This window comes from Vigna umbellata, chromosome 9 (assembly GCF_029865625.1).
Source record: "Vigna umbellata cultivar VRB3 chromosome 9, Vumbellata_1.0, whole genome shotgun sequence".
NCBI classification, from domain to species: Eukaryota; Viridiplantae; Streptophyta; class Magnoliopsida; order Fabales; family Fabaceae; genus Vigna; species Vigna umbellata.
In genome coordinates, this window is record NC_142173.1 from 1,332,956 (window position 1) to 1,349,895 (window position 16,940).

Here is a 16,940-nt window from a genome sequence, read left to right on the forward strand (position 1 = left end):
TCTTGGTCGAAAATTGTGTTAGTAAAATTAGACCATTGAGAACTTGTTCATTCCCAACATAACACAAATCTAATGTGTATTTCCTCCAATCAAGAGAGTTCTATTTGCCACCCACCAAAATCAAAGTATGTGTATTTACTCGATTATAAATTTAACAATCAAATAAAACACAAGTTTCTAAACAACTTATCATGAAGGATGAATAATTTATGAAGCTAAGGGTGAGCAGTTGCAGGCCAAAAAAAATTATCAATGCAAAATTTGATGATAATTGGTTATACCAAGTTGCTAATATTTTTATCTAATACAATCCCTAATCTGGTATCTACAGCCATATGAATAAATATTGTTGCTTAAAGAACCGTTATATAGTAGTATACTAATTGGAATTTTCCAGTAACATGTGTAGTAGCTGCATCCTTTATACTTGACTCAGATGTTTTCATGGCACTGTCAGATAATTTGAGTTTTGTAAGGTTCCTTCTAAGGAATTGGAATTGCAACCCTTTAGGTTTTATCTTCCCAAGCAATTGCCATCTTCTAGGTGTAATCTGTCCTAGCATTTTCATTTGCTCCTTTCTGAACTTCTAAGTTGCATACCAGCTTCCACCCCTCCATCCTAAGGCATACCTGTATATCACCTAAAGTCAGAAGAACTCATAGCAAAAAGAAAATCAGAATGTTTAAAACCACTGATAGCAAAGTATCAAAGACAATAAAAGTCAATATGAATGGCTTATGAAACAAGCAACAACAAATCAACAGAGGAGACATGTTCACGTCAAACATGTACGCCAACACCTACAATCGATCAACATGTCAAATGCATGGCAGTATTTCCTTTCACAGATTAATACATTTTTAAGTGATTTTAACTGAGGCATCTTGTCCATATAACGAATAAACTTGACATCATACTGGAACAATATTCCAAATTCAAAAGCAGATCCACTAGAAGAATGATTTGAGTTTGAGAAAACAAAACCCAAACATAAGAAATGGAATGACACCTCCCCCCTCCCCTCCCTGTTTTCCTCCCACTGTTAAGCCTCACTCCTGCTCACCTAAATCGGAAATAGCCATCAAGTATGAACTCATTTTGGCACATACAAGAAAATTAAAGTGACAGATATTGTACCTGAAAAGACAATATCCAATCTTCAACGACATCTTTTATACTAATTATCTAAACTCAATGATATAATCTATTTGAAAACCCATCCGCCCAACCGAGTAAAAGAAAATAATTAGAAAGAGAAACAAATGCAATCCCTTTCTTAAACATATGTTCTTCTACTACTGACTTCATCTGAAACCATGGATAGATGTGAGTGCTTAACCATGAAACGCACCTACCTAAAGAAGAAGGACATAAAAGAACACGTATCAACAATAGAATGTAAAACTGACATACAAGACTGATAAGCGATACTATTGCAGGAATGACATAACCACTAAATACTTCAAATTATTTAAACAATGAATCCTTACCCTTTATTTGATTAGTGCCTGGCATTTTTCCTATCTAACCTTGTCCAAGGGGTTTTCAAAGCTAAACTTTTCACACGCTTCCTAGGTTGAGCTTTTAAACGCGTGTACATGTTAGATTTTTCAATATCCATGTCTTCATCACCTAAAACATCACCACTCTCTTCATGGACACTTTTTCCACCAGCATCAGGTGTAATGTCAAAAACCTTTTCAAAATTCGACTTCTCAACATCATCACCTTCCATTTGTAATTCTTTCTTAGAATTTGACTTCCCAACAGATGAAAGAAATACCTCATAATCTTCCTCTGAATTAGTGGTCCCAAAACCATCAACTACCATGTCATAATCTTTATTTGAATAACAGTTCCCAACATCAGCAGACTGTTGCCTCTTTTGTGCAGCAAACATTTGTAGCTTCTCTACTAATTTCTCAAGCTCGACAATGGATGCCTCTTGGTCACCAATGATAGCACGCAGACCTTCATTTTCAGCAACAATATCAGCTAAAGATTTCCTTCCGTAGTTCTGCTTCACTCTAGCATTATGATGACCATCTAAGGCTTCTTTAACAATTTCAGTTGCCATCTCTTCCTTGGTTACATATACCTCAGTAATCATCTATAAAAAAAAAGGAAACAAATCATATTAAAATGAATACAAATTACATAACAAGTAATTACTAGAAGCTATTTACAACTCGCTATTTACAACTCACTTCATTACACAAAAAGGCTTTTTGAACTTCTTCTTCACCAACCTTAACATGAATCCAATGAAGAATTCTAGGTAAACAACTTTTTCTTTTAGCCAACTTCTTCTGACCAAATAAAACATGTTCCATTGCCCACATCTGTTACATACAAAATTCAATTTCCATTAACTAACAATTATAAATTGTAACACAAAAAATTTTCTTACAACAACCAAAATATACCTGTAATGCAAATACACAACCAACCACATGAAAGTGTGATCTTTTTTGTCTCTTCCTTACACACAATGCAGCATCACACAAACTAGAAACCAAATACTCATAAATAACACCCCCCCAGTTATACTTTCCCATACATGAAAAATCATCTAATAATTCAAATAAACCAAAATGAACTTTTCCACCTCTATTTGGAAACAAAAACTCAGTCAACCCTAGCAACAAATACAATCTACAAACATCAGCCACTTCATCCCCTTTTATATGCTTTTGAAGCTCTTCATAAACATGATGTATAGTTACATCATTTGTATCAAACAATCTTCTACTATAACAATCAACTTCCTCCTTAAACAACTTAAACATGTCTCCATTAACCCTAACACCTAAACCTAAGCAAATGTCTAACTTGGTGAATGGAATAAAGACAGACCTAACTTCAAACCCACCCCTCCTCTCTGACCATCTACTACACAATTCTATAAGTAGTGTCCTACTCATTTTAGCTTCCACATTAATGGACAGTAGCCATCCAAAAGGAGTTCTTTGTATGAACGTCTTCTGCACGTCCGTTAATAATGTATTCACATGTGCCAAGTATTTTGTCCTGCATGAATGTCGTGCATAAACCTATATATCAAAGTAAACAATTCAACAAGTGAAATACACCACTTCAGGAAATCAATTTTAAACACAAAAAATCATCATGTCCATTCAAACCTGTTCTTCCATAATGATTGTTCCAACTATCTCTATGCTTTGACTGCATGTCCATAAAATAAAAAACTTAGACTTCTAGCCATAAAATATTTAACTGGAAGACATATATAGACACATCTCTCACAACAAAATCACATTCATAAACCTTACATAATAAGTATATTTTCAACCTACTCAATTTCATCTGCCACTCATATACCAAAAAGACATCCAACTTATAAGAACCATGGTGGTTGTGCATAGAAAATACATCCAACATTATTAAAATTAATTAAATAAATTTCACATTATTACAAAGCGTTTTTTTATATTACACATATACATATTTTAAAGCATTATCAAACAATAAATTTCATTTGTTTATATTAAATGAGATAAACTTGATTACAACAAATTTTATACAAATAATTACAAACGCATGGCCAATGCATAATTACAAATTTCAATTAATGGAAATAATTCCCATATTCTTTTTCTACATAGCAAAAAATCCAAGTCTGCACATTCTATCTAACCAGGCTCAATAATTATGATAGTTACTACCTTGAAAAAAAGGATGGAAAAGAGATATGCTATGTCTGTGATAAGGCATGCCTAAATTTTCTAAGTGCCTGACTCATCAATTCATGTGAGCATCACCCATTTCACCATCAACATCACCTTTAGGAACAAGTGCAGCCACCTATCATGAAGAGAATGCAAAAAGTTAGTTGCCAGTGGACGTGCATTTAAACTAATTCAAGAAGATGTTGATGACATTGTATAAACCATACACAAGAAAAAACAAAACAAAAGGGAGAAATGCATACAATGTTCAAAGAGGAACACTAAAATTGCTTTCATTGTTACCATCTGAAAACCAAACTAAACAGGTCTACAAATAAGGGTTTTCAGTTGATAAAATCCAAAAAGTCAAAGTTATTTTACTCAAAAGCTTCTAAATATTGGATGATTCAATGTGAGAAATACTCAAGCACTACGAAAATTCACTCTCAACAGCTACCTATTCAGGGGAGAATCCAAATGTAAATATTCCACTTCAATCAACTCCCTCGTTGGTTACAATCCTTAATAGGTATCCCTTTTTCATACATTGACAACCACCTCTAATAAAATGCATCCCTCCGAAAACCAGCATTGCATTTCGCACGCATCAGGCACGACACAAGTTACAAATCAAGCAAACCAGATTTGTCATAAATCAATATTAGTTTACAATACAGGACGATCAAATTTGTCAAACAGGGAAACTAACCAAAATAATATGCCAAATTAGACATTTAAACAAAATTTTCAAATTAGACAGAGATAACTCCCCAAACCGTCTTCTCTCAGTGCTTGTCAAGGATTGAGAATTTAGTGTTCTCCCTACCGCAACTCTCCCTCAGACCACCTTGCCCCCTTTAGTCTAGGGTTCACCAAAATGAAGCAAATACAAATGGAAAAATACAAAAATCATGACAAAAGAAGAAACAAAGAAGAACCATACACCATCCGATTAAGTGGCACCCATGGAGTCTCGTCTTCTCTATCAACCGAACCGAGGAGTCTCGTCTTATCTATCAACCGAACCCTACCACAGCACGCTCTTCCACTTCTCCGCTTCTCTATCACCCCCAACCCTAGCAAAGCACGAAGAGCTCTTCCAAAATGTAAAATTAGACAAACTGGAAAACTTAATACAGAGAACACCCTAAATAAAACGCAACGTTTCATTTAGAGGGAAAATGACAATATTACCCTTCTGTACATTCAAGAAATTTGGGCCCCACCCCGTGTCATTTGAATGTCAAATACTTTGGCCGTGTCAAAGTATTCTTTTTCTTATTTATATCCAAGAAAAAAAAGAGATTGGTGACGATGGCAATGGCAAAGCTTAGATAGTTTTGTCTATGTCGTACTTTTTGTCTTTTTCTCCATGAAATTATTTAGATTCTAAACTTTTGGTTGATGAAATAATACCCATTAACCATAAAATTTAATGGTTAAAGGATGAAAAAGTTAAGGATTAAAAATAGTAAAAATTCAATTTTGATTTGATTAAATATATAATTTTCACAAAATATTTGTATTTTGTATCTAATTTTTAATAAGGTTTTATGATTCGTACAAGATGAGCAGACAAATCATAACAACAATTATATTTATTATTTTAAGACAGAAAAGTAATAATATATATTTGGGATATTATTTTTCAAAATAATTAGACTTTACATTGATTAACTTATCAATTCTATTATCAAAAATTTTATAAAAAAGAAATGAATGATAAAGAAACGAAACACGGGCAAGAAAGGGGAGTAGAGACCACTCAATAAATGAAATAGCTGCTAAAGGCTTGGTTTTCTTTTTAGTTTTTTTAGAATTCTTCAAATTGAGTTATGGAAGTAAAAATAGAAAGAGTTTTATTTTCAGAAAAAAATACGAAAGAAAAATACTTAATGATAAAATGTAATTATTATTAAGTGAGTCATAATTAGATCGTTAGTTTATAATTTATTTCAAAATCTATAAATAAGATAAGAAAATAAATAATGATATTTAATACAAATTTATTGCTAGAATTATTAAATTTTTATTGACTTTCTTTGCCAAGACTATGACCAACCGCTAAATTAGGACAAACATACATTAAAACTTTCAAAACCAAGTAAACAATTAATATTGACTCTCAAAACATTAATTGTTTAATCCAAAACATAATAAGATATTAATTTAATGAAAATAAAACAGTGAAAATTTTTAATACTGTCCTTCATATAACATTATAGTAGTTTCTTTAAAATATGGAGACTAAATTAATTTCTCAAAGATTTATGTTCATTTTATTAGCCTACCGAATTTTATATCAACAAATGAATCTTTCAAACAATTGATTTGTTGATAGTTGTTTCTTAAAAAAATATAAATGTCACTATGTTAATCCATATATATATATAAGACTAAAATGGAAAAAAGAGAGAATATTTGAGAATTTGAATTAGTAATTAATATTAAAGGTAAAATATTCAAATTTTCAGCAAATTGATCCTTATAGAACTAAATTGGTAATAAAAAAGAATATAATTTCATTCACTAATTTAGTGAGAAATTAAATATTAAAGAAATATATTTGGAGCAAATTTTTTAGTGATAAATTTTTTTAGAAGATTAATGTGATGACAAATATAACTTTGAAAATTTCAAAATGAGAATTAATATAAATATTATCATGTCACCGACCAATAAGTTGGCTTGTTAAAAGTAATGACAAATAAGTGAAAACATTATTTTTTATAATTGTCCCATCAATCTCTTTGTCGAAAACAATGTGTAAGAAAATAGATATAACACGCCACGAAACAACAAATTGACTCAATAAAAATAATTAAAAAAAAATACACACAAAACATTAATGAATTCTTATAACAAAATTATGGACGAAAAGAATGACATATCACAACGAGAAAAGTTGACTAGGTAAATAAAATTAACAAATACATAAAAAAAACATTGACTTTTATAATTGTCCAAGCACGTTAGTGCCTCTTTCACAATACCATTCTTAGGGTTTTGGATAACCCAATGATTTATTTTAAAGTTGAAAACAATTGATTTTTAAATAGTTAATCTATACAACAACTTGTATAATATAAAGTGAGGAAAAAGAAAAGTATGCGGTGTAATTAATTATATGATAGAAAGAGATAGAAAAAATAAAATATAGATGAAGTAGGTTTATTTGTGTTAAAAAATACTTTTAAGTGATTCTTATATAAGTTTAAATTGATGTGTGTGAGTTTAAGGCAAAATAACATATATCTTTTCTTATCCATCTGCTTTTTATAATAATTAAACTTCTAGTTACTTCTTAAAAAATAGATTTTTTAAATAAGTTTACTCAAACTTACTTAAAGTTATAATAAATAATTATTTTATTTAAAATTGTCACTTAAAAAAAAACTAAGCAGACACCTTATGTCCTACAAATAATCTCATTATATGTGCAAATCACTTGTAAAGTTACACTTTTAGCAAATGTGAGTACTTTTAACTTTTGAAGGGAAGTTTTTGCCACAGTTTATGTTACTAACAAATTCAGTATGAAATAGTTAAATGTTGTAATAGAAAGTTGTGTAGAACAGTAACATGGTTTTATTTTTTAACTTTTTCATTTGTTTGAATTGTTGTTGCTCTGATTGTATGTCATTTCCTTGTGGATAAGTTTGACAGGCTAAAAGTGAGCATGTGAGTTTAAGTTTTAGGAAGTGGTGTTAAGAATATGCCATGTCCATATTAGATGGCCAACAATAGCAATACTACCTTCTAATGAAACTGGTCCCCTACAAGCACATGCTCAGCAAACTAAACCAGTGGTCTCTCAAAACAACACAGACAACAGTAATATTTGTTGTCAGAATACATTCTTCATGTTCCTTTTCAAGTGGTTAAAATTTCTCTCCATAGAATAAAACCCATTTTTCTCTTTCCATATTAGCAAGAGAATATGGTTCAAGCGGATGAGAGTCTGTGAATGAAAAAATGAATGCTAAAGAGGATATTATCTACTTGGACTAAGTTTAATAAGAGCAGGTAAAAAATACTAAGAAATTGACAGAAAAATAGGCTTGCAATGGATGGATATAGCTTGATCTTTCTAAACCTTGGAATCAAATCTGTTCATTCTATTATTTTATGACTTTCAACTCATTCGTTCAGTTGGCAACTGGGTATTCATTATTTGGCGATAGCATCGTAGAAGAACCAAAGTTGTTCACGACTTCACTGACTAGATTACACGTGTACTTATGCAAATACCTCAGATTGTTTTTCATAATACATACTCGGGTATTTCTAAATTTGAGAAACCTGTAACATAACAAAGCCAGTGCTTTATGCTTAGCAAGGCTATTTCTGTGCAGGCATGAATTCTAAACATCAAAATCATAAGGTCATGCATGCACCTAAACATAAAATTATGAATTTAAAGAAATCGGTATACTTTTAAATATTCGATCGTGCGGGTTGGAATAACTTCAACTTTTCCATTAAAAACATAAAATTCTACTTTCTCTTTTTCTACATGGCATTTAAATGGGGAAAGAACTAATGCGAGAAGGTATAGGCAAATTGATAAAAGCACAATTACAATAATTACAGTAACGAGTAATATCGGTTTCAACAGGCTCTCGAATCAAAACTTCAGAAAATAGCACTTATTTAATTTCATAATTTCTAAAATGGATGTCCATCAAATATAGCCAAAAAATAATGTCACTACTTGATGCTAGATCAAAGTCTTGGATAACATCAACAACAGCAACTCTTTAAGGCTGTTCATATTCTTAGAGCATATAACAAATAATGTTTGCTTGACATGATGTGGACTCCCACACCAGTGATGCAATTGTTATTCCGTTCATTCATAATCTTTAGTTCCAAAGTTCTTGCACCAGAGTTGAGAAGGGATGGGGCGAACAGGATGATGCGGTCGTTGCTGAAAGATAAAAAAAAAAAAATTCTTAGCCAATCCATACAGTCACGAGCAAACATAAAAGAACAAATTATAAGAAATGAATAAAGTAGAAAAAAAAATGAGTACACCATATAGCATCATCCCAGCAAGGTCACAAGGCAGCAACTCGAGAAAATAATTAATCTGTGCCAAGACTCACCCACCCTACCCTCACATTTACAGAAATAAAGAACAGCACTAAAAAAGGTTGAACCAGATTCTTCCACCACTTACATAATAGAAATTCAAATCAATCATCTACTCAGGCATATCAAACTAAACCATAGGAAATTAATCAGGTTGATGCAAACGCAAAATATTAATTTTATATGCGCATAAATCTAGAACCAGAGGCATAAGATCTAAATAATGGACAAAATATGCTCCATAGTATGTAACTATCAAACACGGTTTATATGCTCAATAATTTCAAAGTATTTGATGCCCAAAAAGCATCCAAATGAAAGTGGTCAAGACAAAAAGTACACATCCAATTGTCTGTCAATTATAGAGTTAACCATAGCATCTTGAAAGTCACAGTATCAAGCTATGCTAATTAATATTAACCTTCACCTCCCCCAAATATGTTTTTCAGGCTGTTGTTCTCTGATCAGGAACACAGAATACCTGCTCAGGACAAAGCCCTACTTTATAGTTAGTTTGTGGAATCTTATAGGCTTTGTCTCTGACTAGGGAAAGTTTGAGTGTTGCTTCTGATTGGTAGCTTAAGCTGTTTGCTGTTGGAAAATGTCATCGAAAATGCTAATGCTCCTTCAGATTGGTTGTAGTGCACCTGCAGTACTAGTACCCCTACTTGTGCTGGTGCTCCTACTGTTTTGAAAGTTTAAAGTTTTAACAAAAAAATATATTTTATAGTTCCATTATTCGAGCACAAGAAATAATTGAAACCGTATGTGACACCATGTATGATTATCTCCATCCCTCACTTCTATCCTTATCTTGTGCACACATCTTAAATATTCCCCAAAATCAAAGGAGTTAACAACAGTTTCCCACGAAAGTATTGCAAAAGCATTTAGAAATTACTCATGATTGTCATCGTCTTACTACTATCTTATTTGCATTATTTTATGTGTATATATTCTAAAATATAATTTTACATCTTGTCTTGAATTATGATCTCAAATTCTAAATTTCTACCCGACGTCTAATCCAAGGAAGGGTCTACAATTTTGACAACCATGGTTAGAATATTTACAAAATGTTACACAATATCTTGATAGTATCTAGAAAAAAAAAATTAGACTATCTTAAATTATCTCCCATGATGGTTCTCATATTTCTTTTTATTTCTTATTTTGCTTCATTATCTGATTTATGAGTCTGAATTCCTATAGAAACTAGTGTTTCATATTTTGTATCATATCATTATCATAATGCATTTACCATACAATATCTTGTATTCAGAGTCTATATCCATTACATAAAGCCAACAATTTCTACAACTAATAATAAGTTTAGCAACATATAGTAAATAGTTATCACTAACAAGTTTAACATTATACTTTAAGTGATGTTACCAGTCTCACGCCTAAGAAACTTAGCACAACCTTGTGGAAAAGAATATAGCAACATATGCCTTTTAGAAAACTAAATAACATAATTAAAGCTAGCAGTAGAATCACCAAAAGAAAAAAGAAATGTGCTCCATGTAGAAAAAAAAATGTGAGGGAGATGATTGTTGTTATTTTCACATCAAAGTGAAACAAAACTGCCCATCTTCCCCAAATTTGTTTTCAGGGAACTCTTCCAGGGTAATGCAAAATATGACAGCACAACACTGTTACACAAAATCCCCACCAAAACAACAGGGCCTCTCCACCCCAGTTTATCATCCTACACCTTTTGGAATTGATTTAAACAACACTTTTTTGCATACCACACAGAAAGTAGTCTAACTCATATTCTTTTAAAGAAGAAAAAGTTAAGGTAATAAGGATACTTGACATATACCATGAAATAATGTCCAACTTAGCACAACCGTTTGAACAGGAATATAGCTATGTATTTCTCAAAAAATTAAAATAAAGATAGTAGCAGATCACCAACTTACAATACAAAAAAAACTCACTGACAAAAAAAATTATTTGACAATTGTTTCCTCTTATGGAAAATAAAATGTAGTGGAGATGATTGTTGCTATTTTCAACTGTAAACTGAAACACAACTGCCCATCTTCCCCAAATTTATTTTGCAGGGAACACTTTCGGAATAATGCAATGATTGTAGCATAACACCATAACACAATCCCTGCCCAAAACAAAGTCCTACTTCACTATTTGGAATTGATTTAAACTCTGCATCCTTGTATACCACACAGGAAAATGAGTCTAAATGATTTCCTTTTAATTAAAGAAAAGGTCAAGAGGAATACTGGATAGATGATGACATTTGCTGACATAAACTATAAAGTAACGTCCAGCTAAACACAACCTTGTAAAATGGGAAAAAACATTGTATTTCTTAAAAAAATAAAATATAAGCTAGCAAAATCACCAACAGAAAAAGAAAAGGTTTGTAATTTGTTTCCTCTTTAGGAAAAAAAATATGTAGTGGCGATGATTGTTGTTATTTTCAACAGCATGCTGAAACACAACTGCCCATCTTCCCCAAATTTGTTTTGCAGGGAACTCTTTCGGAATAATGCAATGATTGTAGCACAACACCGATACACACAATCCCTGCCCAAAACAAAGTCCTACTTCACTATTTGGAATTGATTTAAACTCTGTATCTTTGTATTCCACACAGGAAAATGAGTTTAAATTATCTCCTTTTAATTAAAGAAAGGTCTAAGAGGAATACTGGATAGAAGACATTTAGTGAAATAAACTATATAATCCAACAAAGCACAACCTTGTGAAATGAGAAAAAGCATTGTATTTCTTAAAAAAATAAAATAAAAGCTAGTAAAATCACCAACAGAAAAAGAAAAGGTTTGTAATTTGTTTCCTCTTTCGGAAAGAAAAAAAATGTTATTGTTATTTTCAACAGCAAACTGAAACACAACTGGCCAAATTTGTTTTGCAGGGAACTCTTTCAGAATAATGCAATGATTGTAGCACAACACCGATACACACAATCCCTGTGAAGAACAAAGTCCTACTTCACTATTTGGAATTGATTTAAATACTGCATCTTTGTATACCACACAGGAAAACTAGTCAAAATGATATTCTTTTAATAAAGAAAAAGGTTGCGAGGAATACTGGACAGATGACATTTGCTGACATAAACTACGAAAAAATGTCCCACCTATCACAACCTTGTTTAAGGGGAAATAGCATTGTATTTCTTAAAAGAGAAATATAACAAAAGCTAGTGACAAAAGATAAAAAACAATAGTGCTTAATTTGTTTCCTCTTTCGGAAAAAAAAAATCGTAGTGGCGATGATTGTTGTTATTTTCAACAGCAAACTGAAACACAACTGCCCATCTTCCCCAAATTTCTTTTGGAGGGAACTCTTTTGGAACAATGCAACGATTGTAGCACAACCCCGATACACAAAATCCCTGCCAGAACAAGGCCTTTCACTACCGTTTTTCGGTCTCCACTGTTCGAAATTGATTTAAACTCTGCATCTTTTTGTAACCCAGAGAAATAATAGTATACCTTATCTACTTTTAGGGGAAAAAAAAGTTAAGGGGATTACAGGATAGATGAAATTTACTGACCTATATGAAATTATATCCTTTTAAGTTTGAGATATCCATTTTGGTGAAAGGAAAAAAATATGGCCAATCTGGGCAACTATATTAGGCTAAAAAAGGGCACTCTATTCAAGGTTGATTTCTTCCTGAAACTAAGAAAAAAAGGGTGAACTCCTTAACCCCCATTATCAATAAAAACGTCGGTAAATTGACCGATAGGTATTAAGTGTCTAGCAAGAAAATAAATGAGCTCAGCCAGCTAAGTGATTGATGAGGCCAAACTGGGGTGAACTTGCGCAAGAATTGCAAGCTATCAGAACCTAGCCAGAAAATGGAGGAGTCAAAGTGCTGAGAGGAAATGTTTGCATATGGAGAATATTCAGCTACAATTTCACCACCATTCTTACACCAATGAACACAACCTCGGCATGACAGTAGCACTATTTGCCACATTGATAACTTAAATCGCGACACTGCGGGCTTGGGGCAACATAATCAAGAATCAATAGAATAAAAAAAAATAACATCGGAGAAAAAGTCCACAACACCATTTGAAAAATTCAATTGAAATAAAGCCACTATTGGGACAACATAATATTGCCTCATTGAACCTTATAGTTTGCAAATATATACATTACCATCCATACAATCAATCATCAAAATATAGCCGTGAAAAATCATATAAAAATCCGTTTACTAAATCGAATCGAGGAACCAGATCGGTGTGTGCGTGTGTGTGTGTGTGTGTGAGAGAGAGAGAGGGACCTCAAGTTCAGCGGATTTCATGGCGATGGGGATGCAGACGAGGACGACGCCGAACATGGCAATGGCAGTGTTTCGCTTCCAGTGTTTGGGACGACAGTAAGGGCCACCTGTCATACTCCACACCTTGGTCCTGAAATCGCCGTTTCCATGGCCGTGATCACCGCCTCCACCGCCCATTTCTTCCGATTCCGATTTGGTCTGGCTGAAAATTTGAAACCCTACTCACTCGCTCACTCTCTCTCTTTGGGATACACGCACGAACAAAGTTGTGAGGACAAGAGAGAGGAACCAAGGTTTCGTTTCGTTCAGGCTGAGATCCCCTGAGGGAGTGTCTAACTGCCTTATGCTACTCTCCCCTCTCTTCACCAATCAGGAGTCAATCAGGATAACCGTCAATTGAATAACCACGCATTTTAACTTTTCTTATTTTACAATTTTGTTCTCCTTCTCAGTAGTTTTAAATCACGGAAAAAAATAAATAAAATTTTTTGGGTATATAATTTGATTATAAATAAAATTAACATAAAAATTTATTTATTAATTTCAAAAATATATTTATAAAAATACAAATGATAAATTTTGTAAAAATACAAATGATGAAGTATATATAAAAATATATAATAGTTTTTCTAAAAATATAAAAATATAATTTTATTTTTTAGAACAAATAAGTTTAAAAATAAATTAAATAAATAAGTAAAATCATTTTTATGATAACAAAATAAATATAAATAAAAAATTAAAAGGTTAAATATGTTTTTAGTTCCTCAATTATCAAGCGATTTTATTTTTCGTCCATCTCTCAAACTTTGTACACTTTGATCCTTCTCATTAAAGAAATTATAATTTTTCGTCCTCCAAAACCAACAACGTTAAAAAATCAGCTGAGTTGGCTAACTTTTGGCCACGTGTCAAGACATTTTTTCATTCTAACGTTTGCCACTTTGGATTTGTTCAATGCAAGTCTTCTTCTTCGATCCACACCGGTCACTGCAGCTTCAAACCAAAATGACGTTAGTTGCCTTTCTTTTCCCCTGGGCAAAATAGGAGTCATTACCTCTTCTTTCTCTGTGAGAACAACAACACCCGCCGAGCCAACACCTACCAAGCCCCGAACCCTAGTTTGCAGCTTCGTGCATCGCTTCAACCTTTCCCCTTCATCCACGCACATGGCATGGTGGTTCTCAGATTGAACCTGCCAAGCAGGTAAAAGTGTACACTTTTCAATCTTGTAATCTCCCGTTCTCTTATCTAGCCTCCTAATTCAACTTCTTGTTAAGTGGTTTCTTTATTTTGCATATGGATGTCAACAATCAATTGATTGGGGCAGAAATTCTTTCACTAGTGGAGGCAGATGTTCCCTCTGGGGATCTTGTCTTCCACAAGTTCTACACAAACAAAATAAGCTCTACTTCTAAATTGAAGAAAAAGAAAAAGAAGTCAGCTGATGAGGAGGCAGCCGAGGAGTTGTTTGATATTGATGATGGTGAGGTTGATGGTGGGGATGAAAGTGCTAATGAAGAGATAAAGAATATGTTGATTCTACCGATCCATCTTTGGGACCAGACATTGACTATGATTATGATGATTTGGATGAAGTTGCCGGTAAGGAAGATGATGACTTGATTGGTGATGTTAGTGACGGTGAGATGGGTATAGGGGAGGAAGATGATGCTCCAATTGACAATGTTGGCAGTGATGATAATGTTAATGCTGATGATGATGTCATTGATATTGAAATTGCAAATGTTGATGATTTGGAACTAGTCTTCTACTTTCCAACATAGTCTTCTACTTTCCAACATCATGTTCACAAGAAACCCCTGGAAAATAAAAAAAGAAACTTGAATACATCATGCCTAAATCACAGCAGTGATAAAAGAAATGAGTTAGCATCAGCATTTAACCGTGGAATCTGAACTTTTCAGTTACTAACATACACGTGGACGCAACTTCTAAAATAGAAACATTATTAGCACCTGCAAAGTGCGAAAAATGGCAGAGTCCAACAAATTTCTGGCAGTGGAAGGATCATTATCAGAATGAGAAGAAGAAGCAATCAAAAACTTATGGAAGGTGCGAAATGCAACAACAGTCTCAGTTCTTTATTTGGATGTATCTTTTTGTGCAATGTACAATTTAGTCAACCATGAATCAAATTTTAATTTATCACTGGTTTTGTTAGCTATCATCTTTGGTGGTAATCACACACTTTTAAATTCTGATAAAAATGTCAAGTAAAGAAAAGATCAAAATGAAGTGTTTGAAGAGGATTCACCATTGCAAATGCAGTGTTTTGAAATTAACAACATATTTACCAAAAGCATACAATCATATCCGAGCACATTAATAAGGTCATACTCATCACCTGCAAATGATCAATTTCACTGCCACTATGCTACAATAGTGGCAAAGTCATCACTAAACATCTAACCGTATCTGAACGCATTAATAAGGTCATACCCACCACCTGCACCGCCCAAGATCAATTCCACTGCCAGTATGCTACAACAATGGCAAAGTCATGATTTTGAGGAAGTTCAACATCCAATTGGTGAATCAGCGAAAGAATTTAATTATCTTCCAATTAATTTCAAGCGGTGGTGACAATATCATTAAGTGTAACTTTGTAATGATAGTTTTAAGGGTAACCTCATACACATGGCCCCATTACCATATTCCACCATAACATAATTCACCATATAACGCAGACACAAAACCATCTACACCAAATGCCAATAATTAAAATAACACCAAATATTCCATGCTATACATTTTAATGAAAAATCCTTTGTAATTATCATAAGTTGGGATGGGGCGAAGGATGGTAACAAGAATTTGCCTTCACCTTTTAGAGATGACGATGTTGGAAAGAAGGGATTTTGGAAGGAGGGATTATTAGGGTAGGAAACAGAAGCCCTAGAAGCCTTGGAATAATATGGAACCTTATGGTGATCGGAATCGTGAACAACTCAATAGAATCAGAGGTGATTCTATTCAGAGCTTGGTTTCAAGGTCAGCATTTTCCTCGGGTGATAAGTGTAACACCCGAATATTTTAAAGGGTATTACTGATAGTAGAGACTAAATTAATTTGATATCTCATATAAACAATCAAACTTTATTTCAATTACTCCAAAGTACAATACCAAACTTACAAACTTTAAACAATATAGTCTTCACCATTGAAATTTCAACTTATAAATTTTACACAACATAATCTTCCCAATACAAATTTATTCTTTTTACAAAAATCCCTGAAAGTTTTTCCCCGCATCTCTCTCATCTCTAAGCTTTTTCAACCGCATCTGCAACATTATCTAATCACATATAACATGAGTTATATGATCATAGTACAAACAAATAAGGGTAAGCCAACCATATCATAAAATCATTAAACTTGTAACAAAAATATTAAAATCAGGTATTTCTGCAATTGATAAAATATCATTATTCCGATGTCATTAATTCATCATTATCAAAATCATCTTTCTCATTTCCATAAATCTTACAAGTGTACCATGCTTACTCATGAAGCCTTATGGTCAGACCGCTCTCTGCCTGCTTCCTTAAGCCTCACTTACATACTATGTCTTACTTTCTGAAGCCTTATGGTCAGACCCCTCTCTGCCTGCTTCCATAAATCTCAGGTGTTACTTTGCTCATACCAAACTCTCATGGTATAACTCGAACATACTACTCCCGGTAGTAAACATCATTTCATAAGTAATGATTTCTCATATCCACTCCAACATTTCATAAAAACCAACAATTCATACCCTCTTATCCACCTAACTCAATCATGTTCATTCTTTAATCATGAATTCATAATAACCCGTTTTGGTATCGATAAATTAAACACATTG

General features: G+C 32.9%; 1 protein-coding gene, 4 non-coding genes and 1 pseudogene across 5 annotated transcripts; all 6 read right to left on the reverse strand.

Annotated features, from left to right (window-relative positions):
- Positions 1 to 8,253: 8,253 nt before the first annotated feature.
- On the reverse strand, positions 8,254 to 13,351 carry LOC148192285 (uncharacterized). The gene is made up of 2 exons (XM_088099762.1): positions 13,076 to 13,351; positions 8,254 to 8,620 (listed from the first exon to the last, which is right to left on the reverse strand). The coding sequence occupies exons 1-2, from the start codon at positions 13,250 to 13,252 to the stop codon at positions 8,543 to 8,545; spliced, it is 255 nt and encodes an 84-aa protein (XP_087955888.1). The 5' UTR covers positions 13,253 to 13,351; the 3' UTR covers positions 8,254 to 8,542.
- On the reverse strand, positions 10,321 to 10,462 carry LOC148192286 (small nucleolar RNA snoR135). The gene has a single exon (XR_015782447.1). It is a non-coding gene; the product is annotated as a small nucleolar RNA snoR135 (small nucleolar RNA).
- LOC148192287 (small nucleolar RNA snoR135) lies at positions 10,776 to 10,916 on the reverse strand. The gene has a single exon (XR_015782445.1). It is a non-coding gene; the product is annotated as a small nucleolar RNA snoR135 (small nucleolar RNA).
- On the reverse strand, positions 11,205 to 11,347 carry LOC148192288 (small nucleolar RNA snoR135). Its single transcript, XR_015782443.1, has one exon. It is a non-coding gene; the product is annotated as a small nucleolar RNA snoR135 (small nucleolar RNA).
- Positions 11,628 to 11,751, reverse strand: LOC148192289 (small nucleolar RNA snoR135; annotated as a pseudogene).
- Positions 12,037 to 12,179, reverse strand: LOC148192290 (small nucleolar RNA snoR135). Its single transcript, XR_015782446.1, has one exon. It is a non-coding gene; the product is annotated as a small nucleolar RNA snoR135 (small nucleolar RNA).
- Positions 13,352 to 16,940: the final 3,589 nt, after the last annotated feature.

Coding starts and splice junctions, on each gene's coding strand:
- LOC148192285 (XM_088099762.1), bottom strand. CDS start 13,252: ATGGGCGGTGGAGGCGGTGATCACGGCCATGGAAACGGCGATTTCAGG. Junction 8,621..13,075: donor TGAAATCCGCTGAACTTGAG/GTCCCTCTCTCT, acceptor TTTATCTTTCAG/CAACGACCGCATCATCCTGT.